The 24,455-nt window shown below is 40.3% G+C and overlaps 1 protein-coding gene across 1 annotated transcript in view; it reads right to left on the bottom strand.

The window, feature by feature from the left end:
* The window catches only part of CREBBP (CREB binding protein), an 80,473-nt gene that overhangs the window by 38,168 nt on the left and 17,850 nt on the right, over nucleotides 1-24,455 (bottom strand). The window contains 6 exon segments of the mRNA XM_010009376.1: nucleotides 390-536; nucleotides 944-1,043; nucleotides 1,611-1,853; nucleotides 9,108-9,221; nucleotides 9,701-9,950; nucleotides 20,300-20,476. Of these exon segments, the coding sequence (XP_010007678.1) occupies nucleotides 390-536; nucleotides 944-1,043; nucleotides 1,611-1,853; nucleotides 9,108-9,221; nucleotides 9,701-9,950; nucleotides 20,300-20,476 (1,031 nt within the window).

The raw sequence follows: 24,455 nt of genomic DNA, 5'->3' as shown, positions 1-24,455 counted from the left end.
TCCCTTATATACCAGATACATAAAATCATAGCAAAATAATTGGGTTAAAAAAAAAATAAAAAAAAAAAAAATCAGTATTGTATTATTTCCCACAAGATTAAAAGCAAATTCAATAATGAAAAACATAGGAGATTTGACAGTCTAGAGTTTAAATACTTATTTACTACAGCAGAACAAATTTACTAGCAACATGAACTGATTTCATGCCCATTCCTTAATGAGCTGAATGAACTGAAGAGGAGGGTTAAAGGTAACAGCTCATCCTCAGTAGTCTAGTGTCAGACAACCACCACTGATAACTTTCTCAACAACCTTTCAACTTAATGGTAGAACTACTGTATTGAAATTCTCTAAAACATTCAGGAAAAAGAGTCTTGGTGAATACTTACAGTTTATGCACTAAATGATTGCGCAGGTCCTGAGTGACATGTTCATGCCATGCTTTCCTTACCCCGGTACTAGAAGGAGGTGCAGCCGTTGGCATTGAGCTGAGGTTTCCAACATTGCCAGAATTTGTGCCATCATTCATTAGTGGGCTAATATAAGAAGAAAAGGGACTGTTAGAGTACAAGAATGCAGAGTTTTGTTGTATGTTTGACGCCTGAAGTAATTTTTGAGTAATTGCTTTTATCACTTCTAGCTATTGCATCAAACATTCTCTAATTTTGGTATCAACAAACTGCAACACCTAAAGCAGCAAAGCTCAGGAATTTACAAGACATAGTATGAATGATAAAGAATCATGACTGTTAAGGTGTTTGTACACTCTCTGGGGGGACAAAGTGGCAGATACAGAACTGAAGTAGGAAAGAAGAGCATAGCTATATATGTGACTGATCATTTCCATGCCAATACAATTAGTTTTTAAAACATGCTCTTTATTTACATTCATAATCATGTAAATAAATGTTTAATTGAACAAGAATGAAAACGTGTGCATTACTTATTTGTCCCAAGGGATGTTGGAAGCGCAGTTTCAGAAATTAGACTAGCTTGCTGGTCTGTTGTTATTCCTCCTGCAGGAAGGTTCATCTGGTTGGCTCCTTTGGAACAAAATTAAACATCATTGGTACCCAGTTCACAATTTGTGACAATAACACAGCAAAACTACACTTTACTGACCCAAGTCGTTAATGAAATAAAAAGCATATCAGATAAGCACTTTATGATAGTATCTCCTGTGGTGCATATACGTAGCTACTTGTGCAATCACGTTAGTTTCAGTCTGAACATTTTCTTTCCCACAAAAACTAGTCTATTCACATTTAAAATTCATAACCTCTTAAGATTAATTCAGTAAGATAAAAAGAAGATAAGACTAACAATTAAGTTCCAGAAAAAAATTAGCTTCTGAGACAGAACTGTCTGCTAAACAGGTGAAATACTTGTTAAACCAGAGTCCTTCTGCAATTCTGCCTCATCACCTCAGACAACAACATGCTATGGACTATATTTTAAAAGAAACCAAAACTACTTCTATTTGGCAGAAGCTTTCTAAAATTCAAACATAAATGAATGTTAGTGCTTCTAAATAGTATAATGACTTTGCTAAAAATTCAACAGTTCTGTTTATTTTAACATCTTAGTTTTCTGGTATTTTCTCCACCTACCCAATGCATTAATGGTCCTCATTTGCTGGTGAGCCTGAGGCTGTGCCGGCTGTTGGCCTTGTACCTGGGGTTGCAACTGTGTTTGAGGCTGGTTGCCGTATGGCAGTCCAAGAGCAGCATAGGCTCGTTGCATGGAGCTGGGGTCAATTGGATTAGGATTACTTAGCGATGGAGTATTCTGCTGGCCTGTGCCAACAGAACCGATGGAATTTTGGATTCCACCAGCTGGAGACCCTAAAAGGGCTATAAAAAAATAAGGGATAAGAGAAAATTGAAAATCAATGAGGACAAACAATTTAACAAATCATGCCAAGAATCAGCAGAACATGCATACAGTTATATCATATGTATTTTCTGCCAAGGGACAGAATGACACCAGAGATGCCAAGTGGGGAAACTCAGCCGTTGATTCTACAAGGACAGAAACCACCCTAGCAATTAATACATGCAGTCTAAAGCAAAATGCTGTAAATTCTGGGCAGGTAGGCCCATAATTACTGTAACATACATAAAATATAGGCTCCAATATAAGGCTAAATAGATTTTCATGCTTGGGACAGTAGATTAAAAGGAGTAAAAAAAATAAAATAAAAAAATAGAAAGGAATATTAATTCCTCTACTTCTCTCTTTCCCATCAATCCTATTTTAGGTCAAAATATTTGGCTCCAGAACAGAGATCCTGAATTCAGCAGAAATACTGTGTCCTTGGACACAAAGGTAATACTGAAGATCTGTTGGTAGAAATTTTCATTCCAAGCAGTCACTAGGTGAATCCTCTGAAGGCCAAATTACTCTAAACCCCAAGTTATTCAGAGATTTGAAAAGCCCATATAGATTTCAGATTGTATTGACAAAATCTAAAATAATCTGAAGAGTCAGAAAGAGGATGAGCCTGCTACTGGTTCTGGTAAACAATTTAGATAATATTTAGGTACTCATAAACCTATATGACCACCACAACCAACCAACCTCTCTCACCACACAGATGTATGGAAGAGTTATTTCCATACATCTGTGTGGTAGACAGGAAATGTAAACAACAGGGAAAAGTAGTTTTTACTAAACCCAGAAGTGAGTAAAAATCTGCTTTCGGGTCCTCATTTTAACTGGCATTCTAGTAATAACATGTTCCACTGTGAATGACTCTACATGGAGTATATCCTTCACTACAGGGACACTGCATTTTGATAACCAAGACTCTGGTAGAAATAATACGTACTTCACATTTTTCCCCTCAAGTAATTAAATATGTAATGTGCATTACAAATTTGTGAGCTAAAACCACCAACAATAACTGCTTTTAATATAGGCAACATGTTTTATCAAAATATTAGGAGGCACATGTTTAGAAAAAAAAAATCAGGAAAACAGGCCTTCTGAGACATTAACAGCATTATCTAAGCTTTCTTAAATCCTTATCCACTAGAGAGACAGGGAGAATCACTGAAAAAGAAACACACGCTTTCAGCTTCCATCCAACAGAAAATACATGCATTACAGAGTGCAGATTTTTCCCTCTCCAGATGAGAGTTCAATTTGATTTGCCAAAGAACTACAAATAAACACAGTCAGAGATCCCCCTCTCCAGAATAAGCAGCCGCACAGAAAAAACATCCTTTATATCCCCAAGGACAATCCACAGTATTTTCAACACTGGGTTTACCATGGAAATTAGACTTACATATGCTTACACTTTATGGACACATTCATACTGACTTCTGAACTCACTGATCATTTCCAAGCAAGTTTAAAAACAAAGACAGAAGCTGACTGAAATCCTATCAGGTTTCATTAAAACAAACACACACACACCCCAAAACCAACAAATTAAAGATCTACAGTATGAATTTCTTGTTGGTCCTGCACATAGCACTCTGGAATCTCTACAAGAAAGATGCCTTTACACTAGCAGAAGCCAAGAAATAGGCAGTCTCTAGGAAGGTTAAATAGCACAAAACTTGTAGCACCCTGGAATTCAAAAGGCTTCAGAGGCTGTTGTGACAGCAAAGGATCGATTCACGAGCTAATAAAAATTGCAGCTTGTTAGAGGATGACATTTCTCCAGAAAAGTTACAACACCCTCGTACGCTCTCAGCGCCAGCTGTAAATCAGGACATCTCTGGAGGTGGCAGAATGACCACAGGTGGTGCCAAAGGCTGGGAACAGGAAAAAAGGCTTCCAGACACTCCACTGAGGACAGCCAAGCATTTCACCACTTCTCATGCTCTTCTGGGGAAAAAAGCTGACACTGATCTCCTGAAGACTGCAAGCTTGGCTTCAAGCTCACAGTGAAGCGAAGGACCCTGGAGAAGCCAGCCACCTCAGCTTTGGCTGGTATCTGTTGCTATGAAGCACAAATTCAGCCCCTGTGCTAGAGCAGCTTTAGGAACCACCATCCAGCCAACTCTAGAGAAGTTTACTTAAGATCAGTCTGTCACAGACAAAAGACTACTTATAAAAACTCAGTTTGGGTATTCGGCAGAGTTGACAATTACTCAATGACACTTTAAAAGCAACAATGTTATCACAAGGGGACAAGGTGGGAAGAGCACTATTCTGACTTGCAGTTTGAAAAGACTGTGATCTCCAAGAGGTTCCACATGTGTGCCTGTACCTATTCAAGCAGACAAACTCACTAAAGCTGATAAACACAGACAAACGTTGATTTAACACTTCCAACTGGAGTATTATTATTAGGGAATAGACTACATTCTTACAGCCAGCAGTACACTTATAATGTGAAATTAAGTGCCCCTGCCTATTTGGTCTCAGCTTTTTTATACTTCATAAGTCAATTAATAGCACATTGTATGGAGTATTTTCACAATATCAGGGATCTGATTTTGAACTTTTTTTTAAAATGTGCTTGTTCACTAGTTTTATATGAATGTATGATATTACCTCAACCTGCCAAACAAGAAGATGGAGGAAGAGAGTATTAAATTTCCATACTGGACAGATCAAGTGCAAATGCAGTACTTCCTGTGGCAGACATACCATAGGAAATCAAGTCAATTAAAATAAACAGCACTGAAACAAACAGGAGTTATCACATTAGGCCACCACTACATGAAGCAAAGTCTACTGTGATTTTTATTAACTGATGCTTCAGACACTGATGAGCTTGTGAAAGAAGCCACAAGTACAAGGACAGCTCTGTACAGGACTGTTCACATTCTAAATGCTTTAAAGACAACCTAGCTTCACATGTTCCACCTTATAAAGGCAAATGGGTTCATGTATCTTATGAGTGACAGTTCAAACAGGCAGAAATTAAGCAGCCCCAGAACTTCCTGAACAGCCCTGATTAGATTAGGCCCTCTTGGGCATATGCATTAGGATGTAACCTAAATGTTACAAATCTCACCTACAGGATTCCTATTTCAATGTGCAAAGTAGATAATGCTGCCTTAATGAAACTCCATTCATGTCTTCAACAGGCGAACCCCTCCACCCGATCAGAATTTACTTTAAACACAGATTCCTAATGCTATTTTAAGTATGAATGCCCAGCACTTCTCCAACCTGACCATCCCAGTGAAAGCAACATGTTAACTCATTTTTGAAAAGTCTTGATTTACATTTTTCATTTTACTTCCCAATTCTGTAATTGAGACTTGCCCAGCAGGGTTCAAATGCTCTGTCCTGCAGCTCCTCACTCTGCTGGTGCTACATCCATTCTAGCTCTAAGTGGCTGAAGCAAAAACTCTGCTGGTGACCTTGACGCACCTCAGCATAAGCCTGTCCAGCACCCTGAATTACGCAGGTATACAGAAGGTTAAGTATACACCGCCATCTAATTAAAGGCTGTATCATGAAATCAAATCATGAGGTAACTAAAAATTTTATGAGCAGCTTAAAGGTAGAAAGTGTTGGTATTAAACTTCACCCCCAATGCCATTTTAAGTTTTATTTATATTAAGCATTAAACTAAAAGCCTTCACAGTGTAGCATCATATTAGCCAATGAATGGAACTTCTTAATCTGCGGGCTAACCATGTGGCACAGTGGAGTAACTGATAGCTGGCAGGTCATCATTATGTATGATTTACAGTGCTTGAAAAAAATGAGACATTCTGTTTGTAGATTTTATACACAGTCCCTGAGAGTAAGACTTGAACGAACCGGGTTTCATTTCCAGTTTTTGAAGGAAACAGGCTCTAGTGAAGAAGTAGCTGCCTATCTTTCTGAACACATCTCCCCATGCACCAATATACTCTGTTCTTCCCTACAAAGGGTTAGTTTCCAGATACTCTACATCCAGGTCTTCACTCTTTTCCTGCTCATACTCAGCCTACTCCCTCAGCCAGCTAGCTCCCAGTCCCTAGTTCCACTTCCTTCATCAGATTCCCACCCTCCAACCTGAAATCCACATGCTCCAGAATTTCTGGCCCCATCTTCTTAAAAAATCACATTTTTACATTAAAGTTAGTAATCTCAAATTTACTCTTTCAATCCAGCTTTTTTCTTCACTGTGTCTTATTTAAAATTTACATACAAGGTAAAATACAGGGGAGATTAACTGCCATGTTCACAAGTCCACCTTCCAGTCTCGCTCAACTGAGCAGGGTTCCTAGAGATTTTCTAGTGTCCCCTAATCTGGAATGAAGCATGTGCATGAGGATGGGCCAGGTCCTAACAAACGGTGAGCACAGCACATGCATCACCACCCACAGGGCTGCAAGGGGAAGCACATTCAGTAGCTGTTTGGTGGCACAATATAGACCTGCCCAAGTCAGGAACAGAAGAATTAAGAAGCTCAAGCATGTGCAAGACAAGATGAATCTTCAGAGAAATAACTGTTATGTTAGAGCCATAAAACTAGGAAATGTATCAACAGCTATTTTCAAGAGCTTATAAATCAAACTGTGGTGGCCTCAGCACAAAGCAAGAAGTACTTCCTAACAAAAGCAACCCTCCCACACCCCAAAATATTTCAACCAAATTTCAAGTCATTACTTCAAAACACAAGAGTCACTGGCCTATTCAAAAGGAAAGCTTATCATGTTTTAGCATGCGCAAAATCACGTTTGGTTTCTACCCCCTACTTCCTCACCAGAGGTATACATGGTATACACAGTAAGAACCACGTGGAACAGAAAAAATTTCAAACTTATCCCAAAACATCCTATTAACAAGCCATGTTACTATCAACAATTACAATAAAAGACAGTTCAATATTACCTATATAAAAACAAAAGCTATACATATGAAACTTGGCACAGATGTTCCTTGCAAAGTACCTAAACACCAAAACATGGGGTATAATACCTGTGAAGAAACAGCTCCATGGTAATAACCTAAATCCCAGGACTTTGTGCAGCATGCAAGCCCCCAAGGGGCAGGAACAGATAGCCACAAACAGCACGGGAACCAGCGCACGTGGGAAGGGTGGAAGAAATCACCAAACTTCAATGGCTCAGAAGTGCTGAAGTGCAGAACTTTCTGAAGGATTGACACACTTTGAAGGAACTGCTTGAAAGCCCAGGCCAGGTACAACAGACTCAAAACAGCCGTGGTAGAACAGGCATGAGCACAGGCAGGAATATTTTAGGACTCAGTCTTTAACGACCATCAGGCAGGTCATTCATGCTGTAAGGAAGACAGCCTGACAAAAGTAACAAGGGCTGCTAGACTTCTCAGATTTTTTTTTCCCTTTGTGAATGTTCCCATCATATTCTGCTACATGCAGACCTCTTCCTCCCCCCCATCTTAGTAGATGCTATGATTATCTACTCCTACGAGAGCCAACATTTTCTTCAAGTCTTAAACTAGTCTGGCTTAGGTTAGTTGTCACCTCATCAGGCAGTGTTTTAAAGTGCATATATTAATGTAAAACATTTCTAAATGCCTAAAAAGGGGCATCCTTTATAATCTAAACAAGTATTTTCAGTATTCATCTTTGACCTTCAAACAAACCATGAGGTGTTATGTGTGTGTTCTGCATTATGTCTGAGCCAAAGAACTTTGCACCTCAGCATACTAAACTGCAAATTTTCCTGTTTACTACCATTGGATTATTAATTAATTGAATGGAGGAGATTTCACATTTATCTCTCCGCATGCAACAAGACAGCCAAACTCTACATCTACCCGTTATAATTCTGTTGCATTCAAACAACATCCTATTTGACCCCATAACAAAATTATTTTTAATTTTTGTTCAAGTGTCTTCTCTTTTGGTAAGTTGTATTAATGACAAAATCAAATACTGCACAAACTACTTTTCTACAGCAGCTTGTATTGAAAAAAACCCCATTCTGTTGTGCTAGATGTTGTTAGCACTTTGATAACAACTGTGTAATAAGGATGTTACGCACAAATGGACCATGTCATATTAAAAAGCAAAGCTTTCAACACATTTTTTGAAGGCCAAACATAACTAATCACTTGCAACAAACAACTACTTTCAACACACAAGACATATCTTGTTTACCAAGGAGAAATTTGGCAAAACAAAAACAAAATCCTTACTTCCAAGTAGCTCTGTATTTATAGTTTGGGGGTTTTTCTCAGTTTCGGAGGGGAAAAACCTACTCCTGAAGCCGTAAGAGGATGTTCAATGAATAATTATGACAGTCTTATCAGCTGCTCTTTCCCCTGCATTAATTTCACCTAACCTAGGAGTTCTTCTCCATCTTCCAAGGTTTATTAATGTTCCTCACCGCAGTCTCAGCCTAAGGGAAATTAGCAGAAAGCTTCCAACACAATTACAATGTACAACCTTTACAAGTCCTCCAGCTGTTTTCCACTTCTTAAGTCTTAAATATAATTAGGCATAACATCACTTAGACTTTTAGAACTGCTGCATCTATACTGTCAAACATTCTACCCTGGTAGACGTTCTATCTTTTCAAAGGGTTTGATGAGAAGCAAATCTACCAACAGCAGTTCAGTATTTTCTGTTTCAGAGCAAGAGGGACGAAATGCACTGGAAATTTACTACCCCAAACATCAGTGACAGCTACACTATTATACAAAAAAATAGGCATGGGCAAAACCACTATGATCTGCAGAACTTCAGCCAGCATTAAATAAACTTAATGATTAAGACAGCCAGACCAGATCTTTCTGTGCACAAGAATATTTTTTGTCTATTTTTATAAACATGTGATTATTCTTAATCACTAGCATGTTGATTTGTTTCTAGCTGAAAGAAAAGTAATGAAGTAGCTCCTTCCGCAAAACCCTACCTACATCCAAAGCTGCACTGTAACTGGAATCTATTGATCTGCCTCACCAGTTAGAAGACACCACCCTTCTTTAAAAAAAATGTGTGCATATCTGACACTCTCCCTTTTCAGTTATTGTGTATTTAAGCAATAAATTGCATTCAATGATCAGGAAGGGGAATTCACTAGCATATCCATCCTCATTTAAGATTATTAAACAGAATGAAGTTTGTTGGGACACTGTCAAAGTCTATTCCTACACTGCACGTTTGATCAACTTCAGCAGTACTAGTCCTCTGTGAGAGCAGTAAAACAACTACTTACGTTGTTGATTTCTTTTGTCACTGGCATTTTTCAAAGGCAGGCACACAGGACAGTCATGCCGAGTACAATTCTTCCAGTGGGAGATGATTTGTCTCGAAGATGCACAATGAGCAACTGTAACAAGGAAAAGCAATAGAATTAAGGACACTCTCTGGTTAAGTGGTTTTGAATTAACTCATCTCATTTTTAGAGCAACTCCATTATTTCTCTTTTACAAGCACCCACAGTTAAATGTAACTAAAGTTTTTCTGTATGTACCAAACAAATGAAGAAACTAGTACTAAAATCTAAGACAAAGACATGGTTGATGTTACACCCTATTTATATAGAAGAGATGAAAAAGTCTCTTGCAAGGCTTCCAAAGGGCAAACATTGCATTTTGTTTTCTAAACTGACAACTGTGGAGAGATCAGAAAGGGAAACCACGTGAAGGTAATGAAAAAGGGAGCAGTTGTTTAATTAAAGAACCAGTTCTGGCACTCATTTGTGCCTTGTATAGGGATCTTCTTGACAAGACAAGAAACACTGCTGACAAACACGCAAGAAACCTTACACAGCTCATTTACAAGAGCAGCCTCAGCAGCATCTCTTACCTTGACAGGCCTTCCCAGCTTGACAGTGTGTCATGTGGTTGAGGACGTTTTTCATGGTTCGACAGTGCGGGAGAGCACATGCCCGCACCTCCCCGTTGGCCTGCTCACGCCGCTGACATTTGTGAGCATGAAGCAGCAGAACCAACTGCTGCTGGATCAGCTTGCGCTTCTCCGGATCTGCTGTTGGTCCAGTTGCCATTGCCTGCGTCGGTACGATGCCCACTTGTTGTACTTGGGTTTGCATCTGTGACTGAGAGAATACATAGTTCAGCATCATGTTTGCAAGTCTCAATTCTGATATTACTCTCATATAGTAATTATTTCAGTACCGCAAAGCTATTTGCCAAGCATTCTGCTATGACTGACTACAAGGAATATTATGCTAGTCTCTGGAGCATTCTCAAACATTTCTATTCTAACTCTGGAACAGTAAAAATGTATTGAGAAGTTTGTCTGTCAAGACATTCACTACAAGAGAGATACTGAGTTGCTGGAGCGGGTTCAGAAAAGGGCAATGAAGCTGGTGAAGGGTCTGGAGCACAAGTCTGATAAGGAGCAGCTGAGGGAACTGGGGTTGATAAGTCTGAAGAACAGATGGCTCAGGGGGTACTTTATTGCTCTCTATAGCTACCCGACAGGGGATTGTAGTGAGGTGAGGATTGGTCTCTTCTCCCAAGTAACAAGCAATGGGAAAAGAGGAAACCACCTCACGCTGTGCCAGAGGAGGTTTGGATTAGATATTAGGAAAAATTTCTTCACTGAAAAGGTAGTCAGGCATCGGAACAGGCTGCCCAGGGCAGTGGTGGAATCACCGTCCCTGGAAGTATTCAAAAACCGTGTACACAAGGCCCTTAAGTGACATGGTTTAGTGGTGGACTTCACAGTCCTAGGGTAAAGGTTGGACTTGATGATCTTAAAAGGTCTTTTCCAACCAAGATAATTCTATGATTCTGTAATAGTTTAAGTAACAAGCCATCCAAAATTTTCAGTTTATTAGACTGATCATAATTCCAACAGGAATGAGTTCTTGTCACATTTGCAGATGAAATTCATGTCCGTTTAGTACATCTTCATATTACAGATTTTATACACTTCAATCCTAGTTTCTTGTCCCCAACAGAAAGAGGAGTCCAATGGGAGAAGACAGTCAAAATTATATGACTGTCTCTACATGCTACAGTAAAAGGCAGAACTGACTTTCCAAGCCTGAATTAGCCCTTCTTCTCACAAGTGAGTGCTGATATTCCTTTCATAGAGAAAATTTCCAAGATGTAAGATGTACAGTTTTCTGGCCACCTAAATCTAGACTGCATTATGTCTGCTGAAGTGAGCTACAGTTAACTTAACTACAGGGTGACACTAGGTTGTACCAGCTTGTAAAATCCACTGTTTTATTTCCAGCATTTGTTCTTCATGGACAGGCTTCTGTACCAGTGCTCAAGCACTGACTGACAGAGCCCGCATACCCACAGAGAACTTCAGTCTAAGACATAGCTTATATCACTGCAGAAGAGAAATAGCTTCCTTAACATGTCATTTCTTCAGCACAGATTTAGAGCTTTTCTACTACCTTCCTGGACCTTGGAAGAACAACAAATGTAGAAACCTGATTTTCAAAATTAAACACATTCAAAACCTGCAATGACTCCACTAGCAGGAGCAGATATGGGACCGCAGAAGTGTTTAAATCCCTGTGATTTGCAGCCTGAATTAATCTCATGGATAAACATCAAAATGTCCCAAGAATCGCTTTGATTATGCACTGTAAAAACATGTTACCACAGAAAAGCTCACCAACTTCCAAGCTACCTAAGGAAAATCAGCCATTAAAAACATTTATAAATAGAATATAGGAAGAACAGGATTATACTGGGGAAATAAGCTCAGTGCTGTCTAAAGAACTACTGACCAAAGCCTGCTTACTACATTTAAGGAAAATCATTCTAAAACAACAGAATACACCATTTGTAACCCACTCTATTTTTGACCTTTAAGAAGGACTCCCCCAAAAATTCCAGCCTACAAAACAGCAGGGTGAAGGAAACGCATCCACTTATGCTCCCAGTGCACGCAACTGAAATTAGTTCTTTCATTTCTTCTGTGAACAAATCCACAAGAGCAGACAGGTTTTGCTAAAACAATTCTTGGGTCACAAATAGGAAACAATTAGTTCAGCCAATCTGCAAAAAAATACAGAGACCATGCCAAAGAAAATCTTGTTGGAAGCGATGCTTTCATCCCAGTCAAAGCACTGTTTCCCAAGCCAAAGTCTTCCTTTTGTTACTACCCTCCCAATTAACAGATATGACCACAGCTGTATCAGCACAGATGCCCTGACCCAAATGCACTTCTTGAAGACTGAGTAAGAAAAGAGCAGAATCATGGAGTATCAGTAGCTGGAAGAACCAGGAGTCTCAGTCCAGATGACTGTGTCTGCAGGTAGGCACAAAAAAGGAACTCCGAATATTGCCTAAGCTCTGTAGAGTTATGTTGGTCACTATTTCAACCTTGTGAAGTCCTAAACCTTCAAATACAATGAATGATCTTCCCACCACCTATCTTACTTTCAGGGCTGCTCACTGCTGGAGGAGGTTGATCTCTGCTGGTTTCTCTTTTAAGAACAGTGAGCGGTCTGCAGGACCAGTTCAAAACTGAAGATATGCAAGTGCACTGCAGTCATACCAAAGGTGCCTAAATCCTGTCAACCACAGAAATCTTTCCACTCCAGAACAAGGGGGAGGCTGCATGTTGCCATACCTAAACAACTCACAATTTTTGTGATGAAGTAGGAAATTCAGACACTTCTGATCCCACAATTACAATATATGCTTCAATGGTCAGACACACAAGGTAAAAGAGAGAATTCTGCTTCTCTTGCTACCTTGCTGAGCTCCATCCACCATATACAGAAAAAACACCCATCGCGTGTTCAAAATCTGCTAAAACCTCCTCTGACAGAGATGGTAGCTTCATTAACGGTTTTCTAGAAACAGAGTAATACAACATTTTTATAGTGCAAAACAGGTAATCCCCTTTAAAATTATGGAAACTATATATTCATATAGGAACACGGTTCTACCCTCTCTCTCTGTTCCAAGAGGCAAAACTTCCCATGCTTCTGGGCAGCACAGATGCACAAATATCTCATTCTTCATCTTTATCTCCATGTTCATTCCTTCTCCCCAACAGAAGATTACCACTTGCTGGAATCCTTGTGTTAGGACAAACGTTGCATTTTAAAAATGCCCTTTAGCTCTTTAAGCCAGGTCTGTACTCAACAATGGACTGTAGTGAGATTAAGACCTCAGTGCCACAAAGGACTAAAAAAAGCAATTGTTATTCACTAGTGACAAGAGATTTTTAACTTGTTACCCACATGTGTATTTACATTATGGGCACATCCAGTCTATCAATTAAAGCTTTAAAAAAACCCCAGCCCTTTTGGTATCTGCAGAGAGCAAGGCTGCATCCCACCTTCACTCACACAAGGTGAAACACCCTCAAACCTCTTCAATTCCCCTTCAATCAGAGGCTTGAAGTGTGATCTTTAGGGTCCCCTTCAGAGAAGGGATAGTGAGCAGAAAGCGTATATACGCATGAACTGTAAATCTTGAGTAACACTTTTAATTAGCCACACTTCTACTGGAATTAAGTATTTGCAGTGTCATCGACAGAAATGCTCTAATAGGTGTTGAACCAGCTTTGAACAACCCAGGAAGCACTGTTCTGCCACAAAACTGCAATGACAGCAACGAAGGAGGGGCTTCTAAGTGCAGTCACTTAGTAAACCAGGCTGACTACCAGAGCTTCCCTGTGAAAGTGACAAAGAACCAGTTTACATTTCTTGCAACTCGCTCTGATAGTCTCCACATGGACGGTGGTTTCCCTGGTTCCACCAGTTACTGTGAACAGGAATGATGTGAACAGCCCAGTCCTATCGGAACAGGAAGAATCCTTCTGAAACAAGGAATCCAGAGGTCTGCTTTGGCTCCAGAGGTTGGAGGCTTATAGAATCATAGAATGGTTTAAGTTGGAAGGGACCTTAAGATCATCTAGTTCCAAGCCCCCTGCCATGGGCAGGGACACCTCACGCTAAACCATGTCGCCCAAGGATCTGTCCAACGTGACCTTGAACACCACCAGTGTTGGAGCATTCACAACTTCCTTGGGCAACCTATTCCAGTGCCTCGCCACCCTCATTGTAAACAACTTCTTCCTTTAATCTAAACTTCCCACTTAGGTTTGAAACCATTAACCCTTGTCCTACCACTAGAGTCCCTAATGCACGCACAAAGGAGGCTGACATGAGCTCAAGTATTACAAAAGCACAAGCATTTGAGTCCAAGAACCCTGCAATGCTCCACTTCCTCATGCAAGGAGTAGGAGGAATCAGAATCTGAGCCTGTATGGTGGGTAGAAGACTTAAGATGGGGTGGGGAGGGGTGGGGAAGAAAGGGTTCCTGAACGAGACACTGCCTCAAGGTGGTTGTGCTCTCTGGAGGACAATGGACTTGACGGGCAAGAAATTATGTTAGCCTGTTAGCAGCACCAATGTGAGAGCCTGCAATGCAGCTGGCAAATGTGAAAACAGGTAAGGTGATGCTCAGCTCCTGAATACAAGCCAACACAATGCACAGGCTTAACATGAAGAATATATTCAGAGCCTAAGATTTATTTCGAAGCTTTGGCACTGACATGGCTACAGGCAGAGCCTTCGTGTCAAGAGAAAATAGAAATACTTTCACCTTCCAACTTCCGCTTTTCACTTACTTCGGAACTTAACTTTCACCTCTGAAGCTGGTACTGGGGAGTGAGCCTTGCAAGCCCATGACAGCCGCAAAAGGTGAGGAAGCTCCTATGGTCATGCCATAGAAAGAACCTGACTGGTTGGTCCTAGAGAACACCCTCAGTGCACTTGGCTTTTAATTACTAAAGGAATTTTCTTTTAAAACCAGTAAAGGCCTCAATATTACGTGGTTGACTCTGCTGGGAATCAGGGCTGGATCGGTGTCTTTCTTAAGGGTACACTTGTGGAGTTTTATCTCCTTGTCTTTCCAATTTGAAGGACCAGCAAATGCCAAGAAACACACACTGAAGTGTCTGAAGTAACAAAAAGGGACAAAACTTGGCAAAGGAATCTGTAGACAGAGACCAGCTCTCACATACAGGAAATTACCCGAACACAATATTAAGAGAGGTTTATATAGGATTTACTGGGGGATAAACAGACTGAGGAATGAGCAACATTAAAATTCCCAGATCGCAAATTTGTGGATAAGAGACAAATGAGAACTTTGTATGTGAAGGGAAGGCATGCTGTCAGAGTGCTGGCTATAGCGTACTTCCACCTCAACAGCTAGAAGACAGTAAGAAGTGGCGATGGATATTCTCTACCACATATATTTGTATATGTGGATAGGAGAACGGAACACAAGCCAGAACTCTGGGGAAAGAGCAGATCCTCTTTTTCAGCTTCTGCCAGCCTGGCACCGTATTTGCAGATAACGCAAAACCTAATGTTCTACCATTCAAAGCAATATGTTCCCGGGATGAGCTCCTGCACCAAGACAGAATAGAGATGCCTATTCTGTTCCTGACAAAATAACAGTTTCTCTGGCACTGAACACTGTCAGATTTGTTTCCAGGTTATTAAGATCTTCTTTAGAAGACCATGGCTAAGCAACATGGACGAAATGTCCCAGCTGTTCATTAGGCCACTGCTCCACGTAACATCAGGTGGGATTTTCTTGGGGAAGGGAAGGAGTGAGTGTGCCTATGAATGAGAAACTCAGAGTGCAGGTCAGGGCAGGCACAGAGAAGGTGAGCAAAGCAAACAGGAAGCCCACCAGAGACGAGGACACCACTGATGAGAGCAGCAAGCTGAAACACAGCATGCCTCTGGGGCAAGAGTCACAGACCTTTCCCGCAGCGAAAGGGTAGACTGACTGCTACAAGGAGGGGGGGGAAGAAAAAAAAAAAAATCACTGAAAAGGTAAGAAAGCCAGACTTCCCCACTGTCAGGACTCTACACTTAGTGATTTTTTTATAAAGCCTTTTATTTCTGGTCTCTAGAATAAAATATGAGTTGTCTATTTTAAGTAGCTACATTGTTCTAATTAAACCTGGCCTCCCAGTTTAAAAGCTTTTTTCCTCTCTGTAGGAGGTTCGCAGTAAGGCACACCTAAGACATCCTCACCCCCAGTTACTGTTTTCCTTTCTTCTGATCAAAATTTGCTCATAAAGAAATCGAAAGGACAAAAGAACCAGAGAAACAAGGAAGAATGCAACAGAAAACTCCAGATGTAGTTTAATAAGAGACTGGGGTGGGGGTGGTGGAAACCACCAGAGAAGACATGTCATTCCATTCCAAGTCAAGAGAAACAAGGAGAAACGATTTCCTTCGCTTCCAGAAAGCAACATTCTCTCAACTCCATCTGCTGGTCATAGGGATAACTGTGAAACCAAACTGGTGTCTGGAAGCCAAACTTCAAACATTGTACTCCTAACCCCTGAAGAAATACTAGATTTACTGGTATGTCCATGAAGATGGCTTCCATTCATCACCACCCCTGGAACACGCAGCACTGCAGACATCGCAAAGCTTCAGCAAATTTGATGGAAAAGTCTTAACAGGGTTCCCTCCACTGACAGCACACCAAGAGGCTCCTGGCTCCCATACAGGCTGCACGCTGCGGCGAGTGCCAAAGTGCACAGCATGGCTCACTGCCACAGTCCCACAGAGATTTTGCATGATCTCACCGCAGGCAGAGAATTGCCAATCCTGCATTGAACAATTTAAATGACACCGAAACTCAAGAGTGTGTCACCAAAACTTCCCAGGATGTCAGAAGCAACATCTACGTTTCTGAAACAAGTCACTAACTCAAGATTTCAAGCTGCCTAATCTATAAGGAAAATTGACTGTATTCTGTAACAGTCATACAAAGCAATTGCTAATATTCAGATCCACAGATAACAAAACAAAAAAAAAACAAAAACCCAATCCATCCAGCTGGCACTGAAAATTAATACGTTAATGCTGACCTTTTAATCATTTTAGTAACACAAGGTTTGTTATTTCTATCCTAATTAAAGAGATTATACCAATGTGCTTCTCAGGGTCTAGTGTAGTGCTGGAAGATGCCATAAACTAACACTTCTGAGAAACACTTCATTCGGGAGGTGGGGAGCAAGAAAGTGTGTTCTTCTCAGGAGAGGGGTAGCCTGAATTCAGATTAAGAAAGTCCACTGCTGCAGCAGAGGTTTATCCCAGCTGCCAGCAGGAGGGTTATGCCTCACAGTTGGAAAACTCACGATTAGTATTTAGGACAGGGGTGCCACAGATAATGATGCTTAGAATAACACGGGTTAAAAACATACTCATTTTTTGCTTTACTTTGCAGTGTACACAGAAAGTTACAAAGAAAAGCAAAAGCTTGAAAGGAGTATTTAAGAAATTCCTGCTTTTCAGGACCAAGGGGCCTAAAGGCAACAGCTGCATCTTTCCATTTCCTCCTCTTTTATTTAGATATTCTTAGTGGTAACCAAGGTGAAGGGGGCCTACAAGGATGCTGGGGAAGGACTCTTCCTTAGGGACTCCAGTGGTAGGACAAGGGGTAATGGCTTTAAGCTTAAACAGGGGAACTTCAGGTTAGATCTAAGGAAGAAGTTCTTCACAGTGAGGGTGGTGAGGCACTGGAATGGGTTGCCCAAGGAAGTTGTGAATGCTCCAACCCTGGAGGTGTTCAAGGCCAGGCTGGACAGAGCCTTGGACAACATAGTTTAGTGTGTGGTGTCCCTGCTCATGGCAGGGGGGTTGGAACTAGATGATCTTAAGGTCCTTTCCAACCCTAACTATTCTATGATTCTATGATTCTATGCTGGAACCTGGTTTCCTGCCTCAGACATGCCACATATAACCAATGTTTTAATTCACATGGGTTTGTCTCTCATGGAATAGTATTTCCAGGATCCTTTAAGATAAGGGTAGTATAGAGGGAGGGCTGTTTTAGCAAGATATGTGGTTCCAATCTTCCAGTCATTTCCCAAAATCCCCTCGAGGTCTTCTTAAAAAGATGTAGTTGGTATTTCACTTGCTGTAGTAGATGGAGTCTGAACTGATCATCCATGGGTTCATTTTTGACAGATGGTAACATAACGTTATTCTCTTTTCCACTTCACTCCTGCCTCCTTCAGGAAACAGGACAGGCCATATCTCCAGCAGACCATGTACAAGGCCAAACACCTCAAATCAAGCCACCATCTCTAGGGTCCTAAAGCATCACAGGACATAGCAAATGGCGAAGGGATTGCAGCAAGAAAGCATGGTGTAAAAGTTCATACACTGCAACTCTGCTCTGGGGAGCTGCCTCTGCCACAAACAACTTTTCACAAGGGCTATTTGAGTCATATTTTAGTTGCCCAACATGAGACACAGCACTTCCATGAGTTATGGAAGCACACATCTAGCTGATGTAAATGTTATTTTACCCTTAACGTATGAAATGAGGAAGGCTTTAGCAAGCCAGAGCCTACAAACCTCAAGTTCAGAGTCAGCAGATTCTTCCAGTCTTACTCTTTTTGTGCCTCTCAGTCTCATGTTTAAAACTGGGGCAACACATCTTTATCTCAGAGAGGCATTGTGAAAATTAAACAATCTGAAGTATGTGCCTGCTCCAGTGATGACTGCCACAGAAAAGACTGTTTGGAAATGACTGGCTGAGTGAAATATATTACTACATCCAGACAACAAGGCCCACAGCTACACATTGAGCATCAAAATTAGAACAAAATGTTGACTAGATGCTCTTTCAGAGGGCACTGTTCATATTGTACACTGAATAGAGCAAAGTCCCTGTGGAAGGAATAGCATATGGCCATGTATGCACTATTACCAAATAATTACACTGCCTTACCCACTGCTGCCAAGTAAAGGTTAAAATTTAACAAGTCTGACATTTCCTTTTAAATTCTTGGCTTTGCAATAAAAATGTTTAAATGGAAATTTCATTTTTTTAAAGACAAAAATTCCACCCCATCAGGACTGCATCAAACTCTAACCACCACATGACCCATAAGCAGGGTGAGACCTTCTGGCTCAACAGCACAGATGTCTATCAGCTGAGATGGCCATTACTCTCTGTATTGGCTTGAGGGGAAAAAAAAAAAAAAAGATATATTGGACATACGAAGCTTTTGACACCTGAGAAACAAAGAAAGATAGTGCTGATTGTCCTCTCAGAAGACAAGTGATATTTCTGACATTTTAAAGAAACTGCAATTGATAGCACTGGGAAAGTAAGTTTCCCTTGTTGTATCTCTTTACTTCCTTCACAACCACTGGACAAGCCTTGATGGCAAGTGCCTTTTTTATTCCACCTGAGTATCTGCCATTACATCCTATACTAGTAAGCGAGTACATTAAGATTTAAGCTTCCCAAACCCCAGCATTTAAATGAGCACAAAATTAGGCTTCAGAATGATCCAATCCCTGAGATGAACACAGCACACTGGGACGATTTGCAGGTTCTCTGCAGAATCAGGGCAATAATTCATTTGCTTTATACCTGATCTAAACTTAAGAGTATTTTAAAAACAAAATTAGAATAGTCATGCATCAAATTGTCTTTTAGAACTATTCTGCATGAGTGCAAGTGGTATTCTGAACATGGTCTTAACCCTAGTCACTAGCTCCTTTCCATAATCATAAGCAGTAAATGACAGATGATACTAAGCAAAGATTTCACAGTGTAACTACAGGAAAATTAGGAAGTGGTCCTATAAATCAGGAGAAAAGAAGAAATTTATTACACTCCATTCCTTCTCATATATAGCCTTGTCAGTGACAGGCAGATAGCAAACTCACTGATGGAAGGACAAGCATTGCTTGTGCCAAAAAAATAGCTAGTTTTCTAGTGAAATTGAAAAATAAGCAATTTGCATCTTATGGAAGGTTTTACAAGTTTCTATAGTAACTGCTACCATGTACAAGAATATAAAATGCAACAAGCTGGAGTTTCCATAGAAACAACACAAGCAGTTTGATTAATACGCAGACATACTGAGACAAATGGGCATATTTCATTTCACTTTAGGAAGAAAACTCTAGTAAACAGAATACTCCAAACTTGGTCAAAGTATCCTGGTAAGAACTATTCTCTTAAGCTTGTGAGCTGCAAGTCACGCACGATGTAAATTTAGAAGCATGTGGCATGTATACCATATCAGAATCAAAGGATATGAAAGGTACTATGCTGTTTCAGGAACCTGATGCTGTTATCTAACACATTATAATTGATTTAGGAATTTAAACTTACAAGCAGCACTTACAGAGAAGACATTTTCCTTTGGTTTGGAACTAAATGTACCAGACAAAATGAAAGGAAGTAATGCAATTTTTACACTAAAGCACTGTGACTTCTTAGAAAGTTAAGTTACTGCACACACTACAGAGTGATAGTGAAGAACCATGGGGCAACTCTGACGTTTAAATGACTGTGGAGTAGTGGTCCAGTAATAGTGCAGAATCTGTATCATCCAAGAATTTAGAATGCACAATTGAGACACGACGAATAAGGGAAACAGGCAAGTACGACTCACCATGTTTGGCACACTGGTGACAGGAGTACTCTTGATGTCAGCCGGAAAGGGAGACAAACTATTCGCCATGCCTGGCTTGCTTGGTAACTGAGGATTCACTCCTGTAGCTCCCATCTGCTGCCCTCCAGTTTGACTGAAAGGCTGTCCAAAGGGACTAGTGTTACCTGTCATTCCCATCTGGAAAAGAATGAATGAAATTATTATCACCAATTTGATTCCAAAGGGACATTGAGAAAACATATGTCAAGTATTGATCTTTGCATTCACAGTGACCAAATTCCAGTATAAGTTGCTCAATATTATCGATTTTACAACTTTAAATAAAAGTATTACAAAATTTTTTTACAAATTTACAGTTTTGTGTGTCTCAAGCCTTGCAACTTAACTTACAAAATCATTATGAAAATGCAAAGGGGAGAACAAGAATTATCCTTCCTAATCTGCATTGACAGAAATTACTTTTTTCAGCGCTGCAAAAACGTTTGAAAACCAAAGAAAACTCAAATCCTGTAACACTTCATGCACTCTGTGCACGAAGCATGACTTTGTACATAGATTAGAAGGGAGGGGAATATGCAGAGGCATCTAGCGAATGTGTATCTATTTATGATTTGGTACTTGAGGAAAAATATCTGAGCAAAAGGACATCTATCTAAGGCTGACATCCTTGACAAATTAGACCCCCAAAACTCCTTAAGAAGAGCAAGCAGGAACATGACTCCTTGTGAATGAGTAGAGAGAACACTGTCCATCTGAAGAGGCATTTTGCCTGAAGAACAGTCTCCCAAGAGAAGTGGTGAAATCTCTATTACTTGAGCCAGTTTATATTACACGGGACAAAAGGTCCTGAAAAGACATTTTAACAGGAATTTACTTCTTTCAAAGAGGACAACTAAGACTAGGACTCTCCTTCCCCCCTCCAAATAAAAAGGAAATAAAAGTTAATAGATGTTTGTGCTCCCCCCTGCCCCACAATGGGAGGATTTCTAGATGACCTTATCACCCGTCAGAATGTCTTCAGTATAAATCCAACCACTGTGCAAGTCTTTACTTGAAATATTAAATCCTATTTTCCCCTTCCTTTGACCTCTTCAGCCCTTCCATACACAACACAGTGGTTTTCCATGGTCCTGGTCTTTTCACTCTCCTTTCCAGCAGGGATTCAGGAGCACTATTCCCGTGGCTGGAAGAGGAACTGTGCACACCAGTTTGCCAGTGTAACAGCCTCATCATAAGGAATTGCTCAGTGGTTGCTTTTTCACGCTTACAGGAATAGGGCTGTATGACCAGTTGATGAAGCACTGGTTAAGAGCAGTGAATTACGTCGGGGCAGAGTCCAATAAACACAATTTTACTGTGCCTTGTCCTCTTTGCCAGTGTACTTTGTACATTTGGGTTTCAGACAGCTGGCCCAGCCACATTTGAAGTAGCTTTACGTTAGGAAATACTCCCTTAACCTGCATCCTGCCAAGCGGCTGTTGCCAGATTCAGGCCTTTTTTCCACTGTGCAAACTGTTATATCTTTACAGAAGAACCTGACCCACTACATACACATTAAAGAAACCAGCAGCTGTTCCTTGTCAATGTAAGAGGTTATCATATGTGCTGTGTTCCATTGTAAAGCTGAATAATCCAAACAGCATGTAAGTCCAAAAAATGCATTGCTTAACAGCATCAAAAGCTTAGTAGGAAAGACTGCCTTTTTAGAAAAGTGGCATGGCTACTATCATGTTGCACAAATATTAACAACTATATTTTCTGTATTTCTGTAGAACTCTATGTTAGGGGTTTTTTATTATTTTGGCAACTTTTCTCTGAGGAATTAATAGTGAAATATTTAATAAGCTTACCCACTCATCTCAACCGACTATTTCAGACAAAGTATGAGAAAGGATCATAAGATATCTACAGCTACCCATTAATACTATGATGGTGTATCAGATTAACAGTGAAGAAAATTTCTGAAACTAAAAGTGAGATTCTGAGAAAGTAGCTTATGACTACTTAAACCTTTCTGAGGCTAGAAATAGGAACATTAGCTGTTTGGCTCTTACTCAGTTTCCGCTTGTGCCTAAATCCCCAACTACAAATTTCATTCATTTGTAAACATAATCTAGGAGTGCAGCACAGGCTGGGATTGGCCCAGCTGCGGAGCAGGTCTGTGGAAAAGGACCTGGAGTTCCTGGTGGACAACAAACTCTATGAGTGAACAGCGTACAACTGCGGCAAAGGGTTATATCAACACGGGCATCTCCAGCAGATACAAAGGTGAAATTATTGCACTCAACGCTTGTCAGGCCACACCTGGAATAGTGTGTTTGGTTTTGGTCCTTGCTATACAAGAAAGATTTGGACAGGTTGGAGAGGGTCCAGAGAATGGCCAAGGAGATGAAGCCATGTGAGAGAGATGGGCTTGTTCAGCCTAGAGAAAAAAAGTCTCGGGAGACCTGATCACTGGGGGAGGAGATGGAAAGACCCAGCCACCAAGCAACAAAGTTGCCCAACATGGACTGGTTCAGTCTGTGCAGTGCAACATTCTAAGCCTCTGGCTGATACTTGAAATACAGCTGAATTTTCAAGAAGTGAGAGATTTTCTTTAGGCAGTGAGGATGTTAAGTAAATTTTACACCAAATTTAAGTTCTCATTCCAAAAGAAACAGAGAAGTTTTCTTCATCTCATTATCAGGAAAGATTAACATTTTTATTACAGGAAAAAATATTGTTAAATAGCTTTTTTTTTTTTTGAAAAATATTACAGATATTTCTTTCTCAAAAAATAAAGAACAGAGAATTTCATTTTCATTTTTTACAACTCTAAACCACTAGAACATCCCAAAAGCACCAAACTGCACTAATGTTTACTGTATTAAAATATTTCCTTTACAACAGATCTTGTTATTAAACATATCACAACTCAGTACAACAACAAAACAACCCGTCAAACCTTCCAAACTGACTGCCTAATATGATAATTTCTCCTCTTTTAGGTGATCATTAACTAATAGATACCTGATTGAAATTTTAAGAAATGCCTTGCTATTCTTTGAAACCAAGCCAGAAGCAGAGCAGCTTCTATTTAAAACCTTGAGGTTTTTTTAAACCTGTTATCTGACACATGGTGTTTCAATTCTAAAGCTGTTCTTCAATAAGTTAAAGGAACCTAAGGCTGAAGAGTTATACCAGTCTACAACTTTAAAAAAAAGCAGAGAGTTTGATAACATCAGACATGCCCTTTAACATACACATTATTTTTTTGCAAATTACTGCCACTGAAACAAACTGCTAAAGACTTTGTTTGAAGTCCATCTTATAAAAAACCAAAAAAAATAATCTGAAAATGTAGAAAGATCTTTCTTTTGTGGCAGTCCCTGGAGTAAATATGGAGACAAAAGTCAGGAGGAACCATACACACGATGAGTTTATTAAAGCTCAGAGATGTTTGTAGTTTCAAGTTTCTTAAGCTCAGTTTTGCCTCAGAGGAGTTAAACTTACTAACAGAACTGTGATTTCCAGAGACTAGAAGTGCACACCACAACGCAAGAACTGCTCTAATGAACTCTTATCTATTTGTAACAGTTTTCAACCAAGACTGGAAACAAAGAATTTTAGTGGCAGAACAACCTGCTGCCAAACAGCATTAAGATCAACAGTCTTCCAGAGCTGTTACTAGTAACCTAAGGAGCAGCTCAACATATACTCCAGCAACAACCACCTCCAGCAAACAGAGCCAGCAGCAAAGTAAACCACTGCCTGCACCTCACCAGTGGGAAGGCAGCAAATAGGAGGTGGAAGAAAGGCAAGAATGGGGCACAGCCCCTGCATATCAACAGACAAAGATATCCTACTGCATAAGGCATTAACTGCTATCTCCTGATTAATCTGAACATCGAGATCAGGTGACCTTCCATGGAACTCCATTTAAACCACTGCTAATTGAAATTTCAAAAAACAACTGGCAAATGTAATCAGATGGTCGAGCCTGTACCTAGTAAAGATTTTGCACTGCTTATTCATTCCGCAAACTGAAAGCAGCAGCTCTGAACGAAGCCAGTCAGAAGGCTCGAACGCTTCTGCCTCTTCCCCCAGTTCTTTTCCGATGTGAAATGAGGGGGCAGGTGGGGGAAGGCAGATACTCAGAAGACCTTTGTTTTTATAT

This window comes from Nestor notabilis, unplaced genomic scaffold (genome assembly GCF_000696875.1).
Source record: "Nestor notabilis isolate BGI_N333 unplaced genomic scaffold, ASM69687v1 scaffold4362, whole genome shotgun sequence".
In the NCBI taxonomy this organism is placed as follows: Eukaryota; Metazoa; Chordata; class Aves; order Psittaciformes; family Psittacidae; genus Nestor; species Nestor notabilis.
The sequence above is the reverse complement of the archived record's forward strand: the minus strand, read 5'-3'. Positions and strand labels throughout refer to the sequence as shown.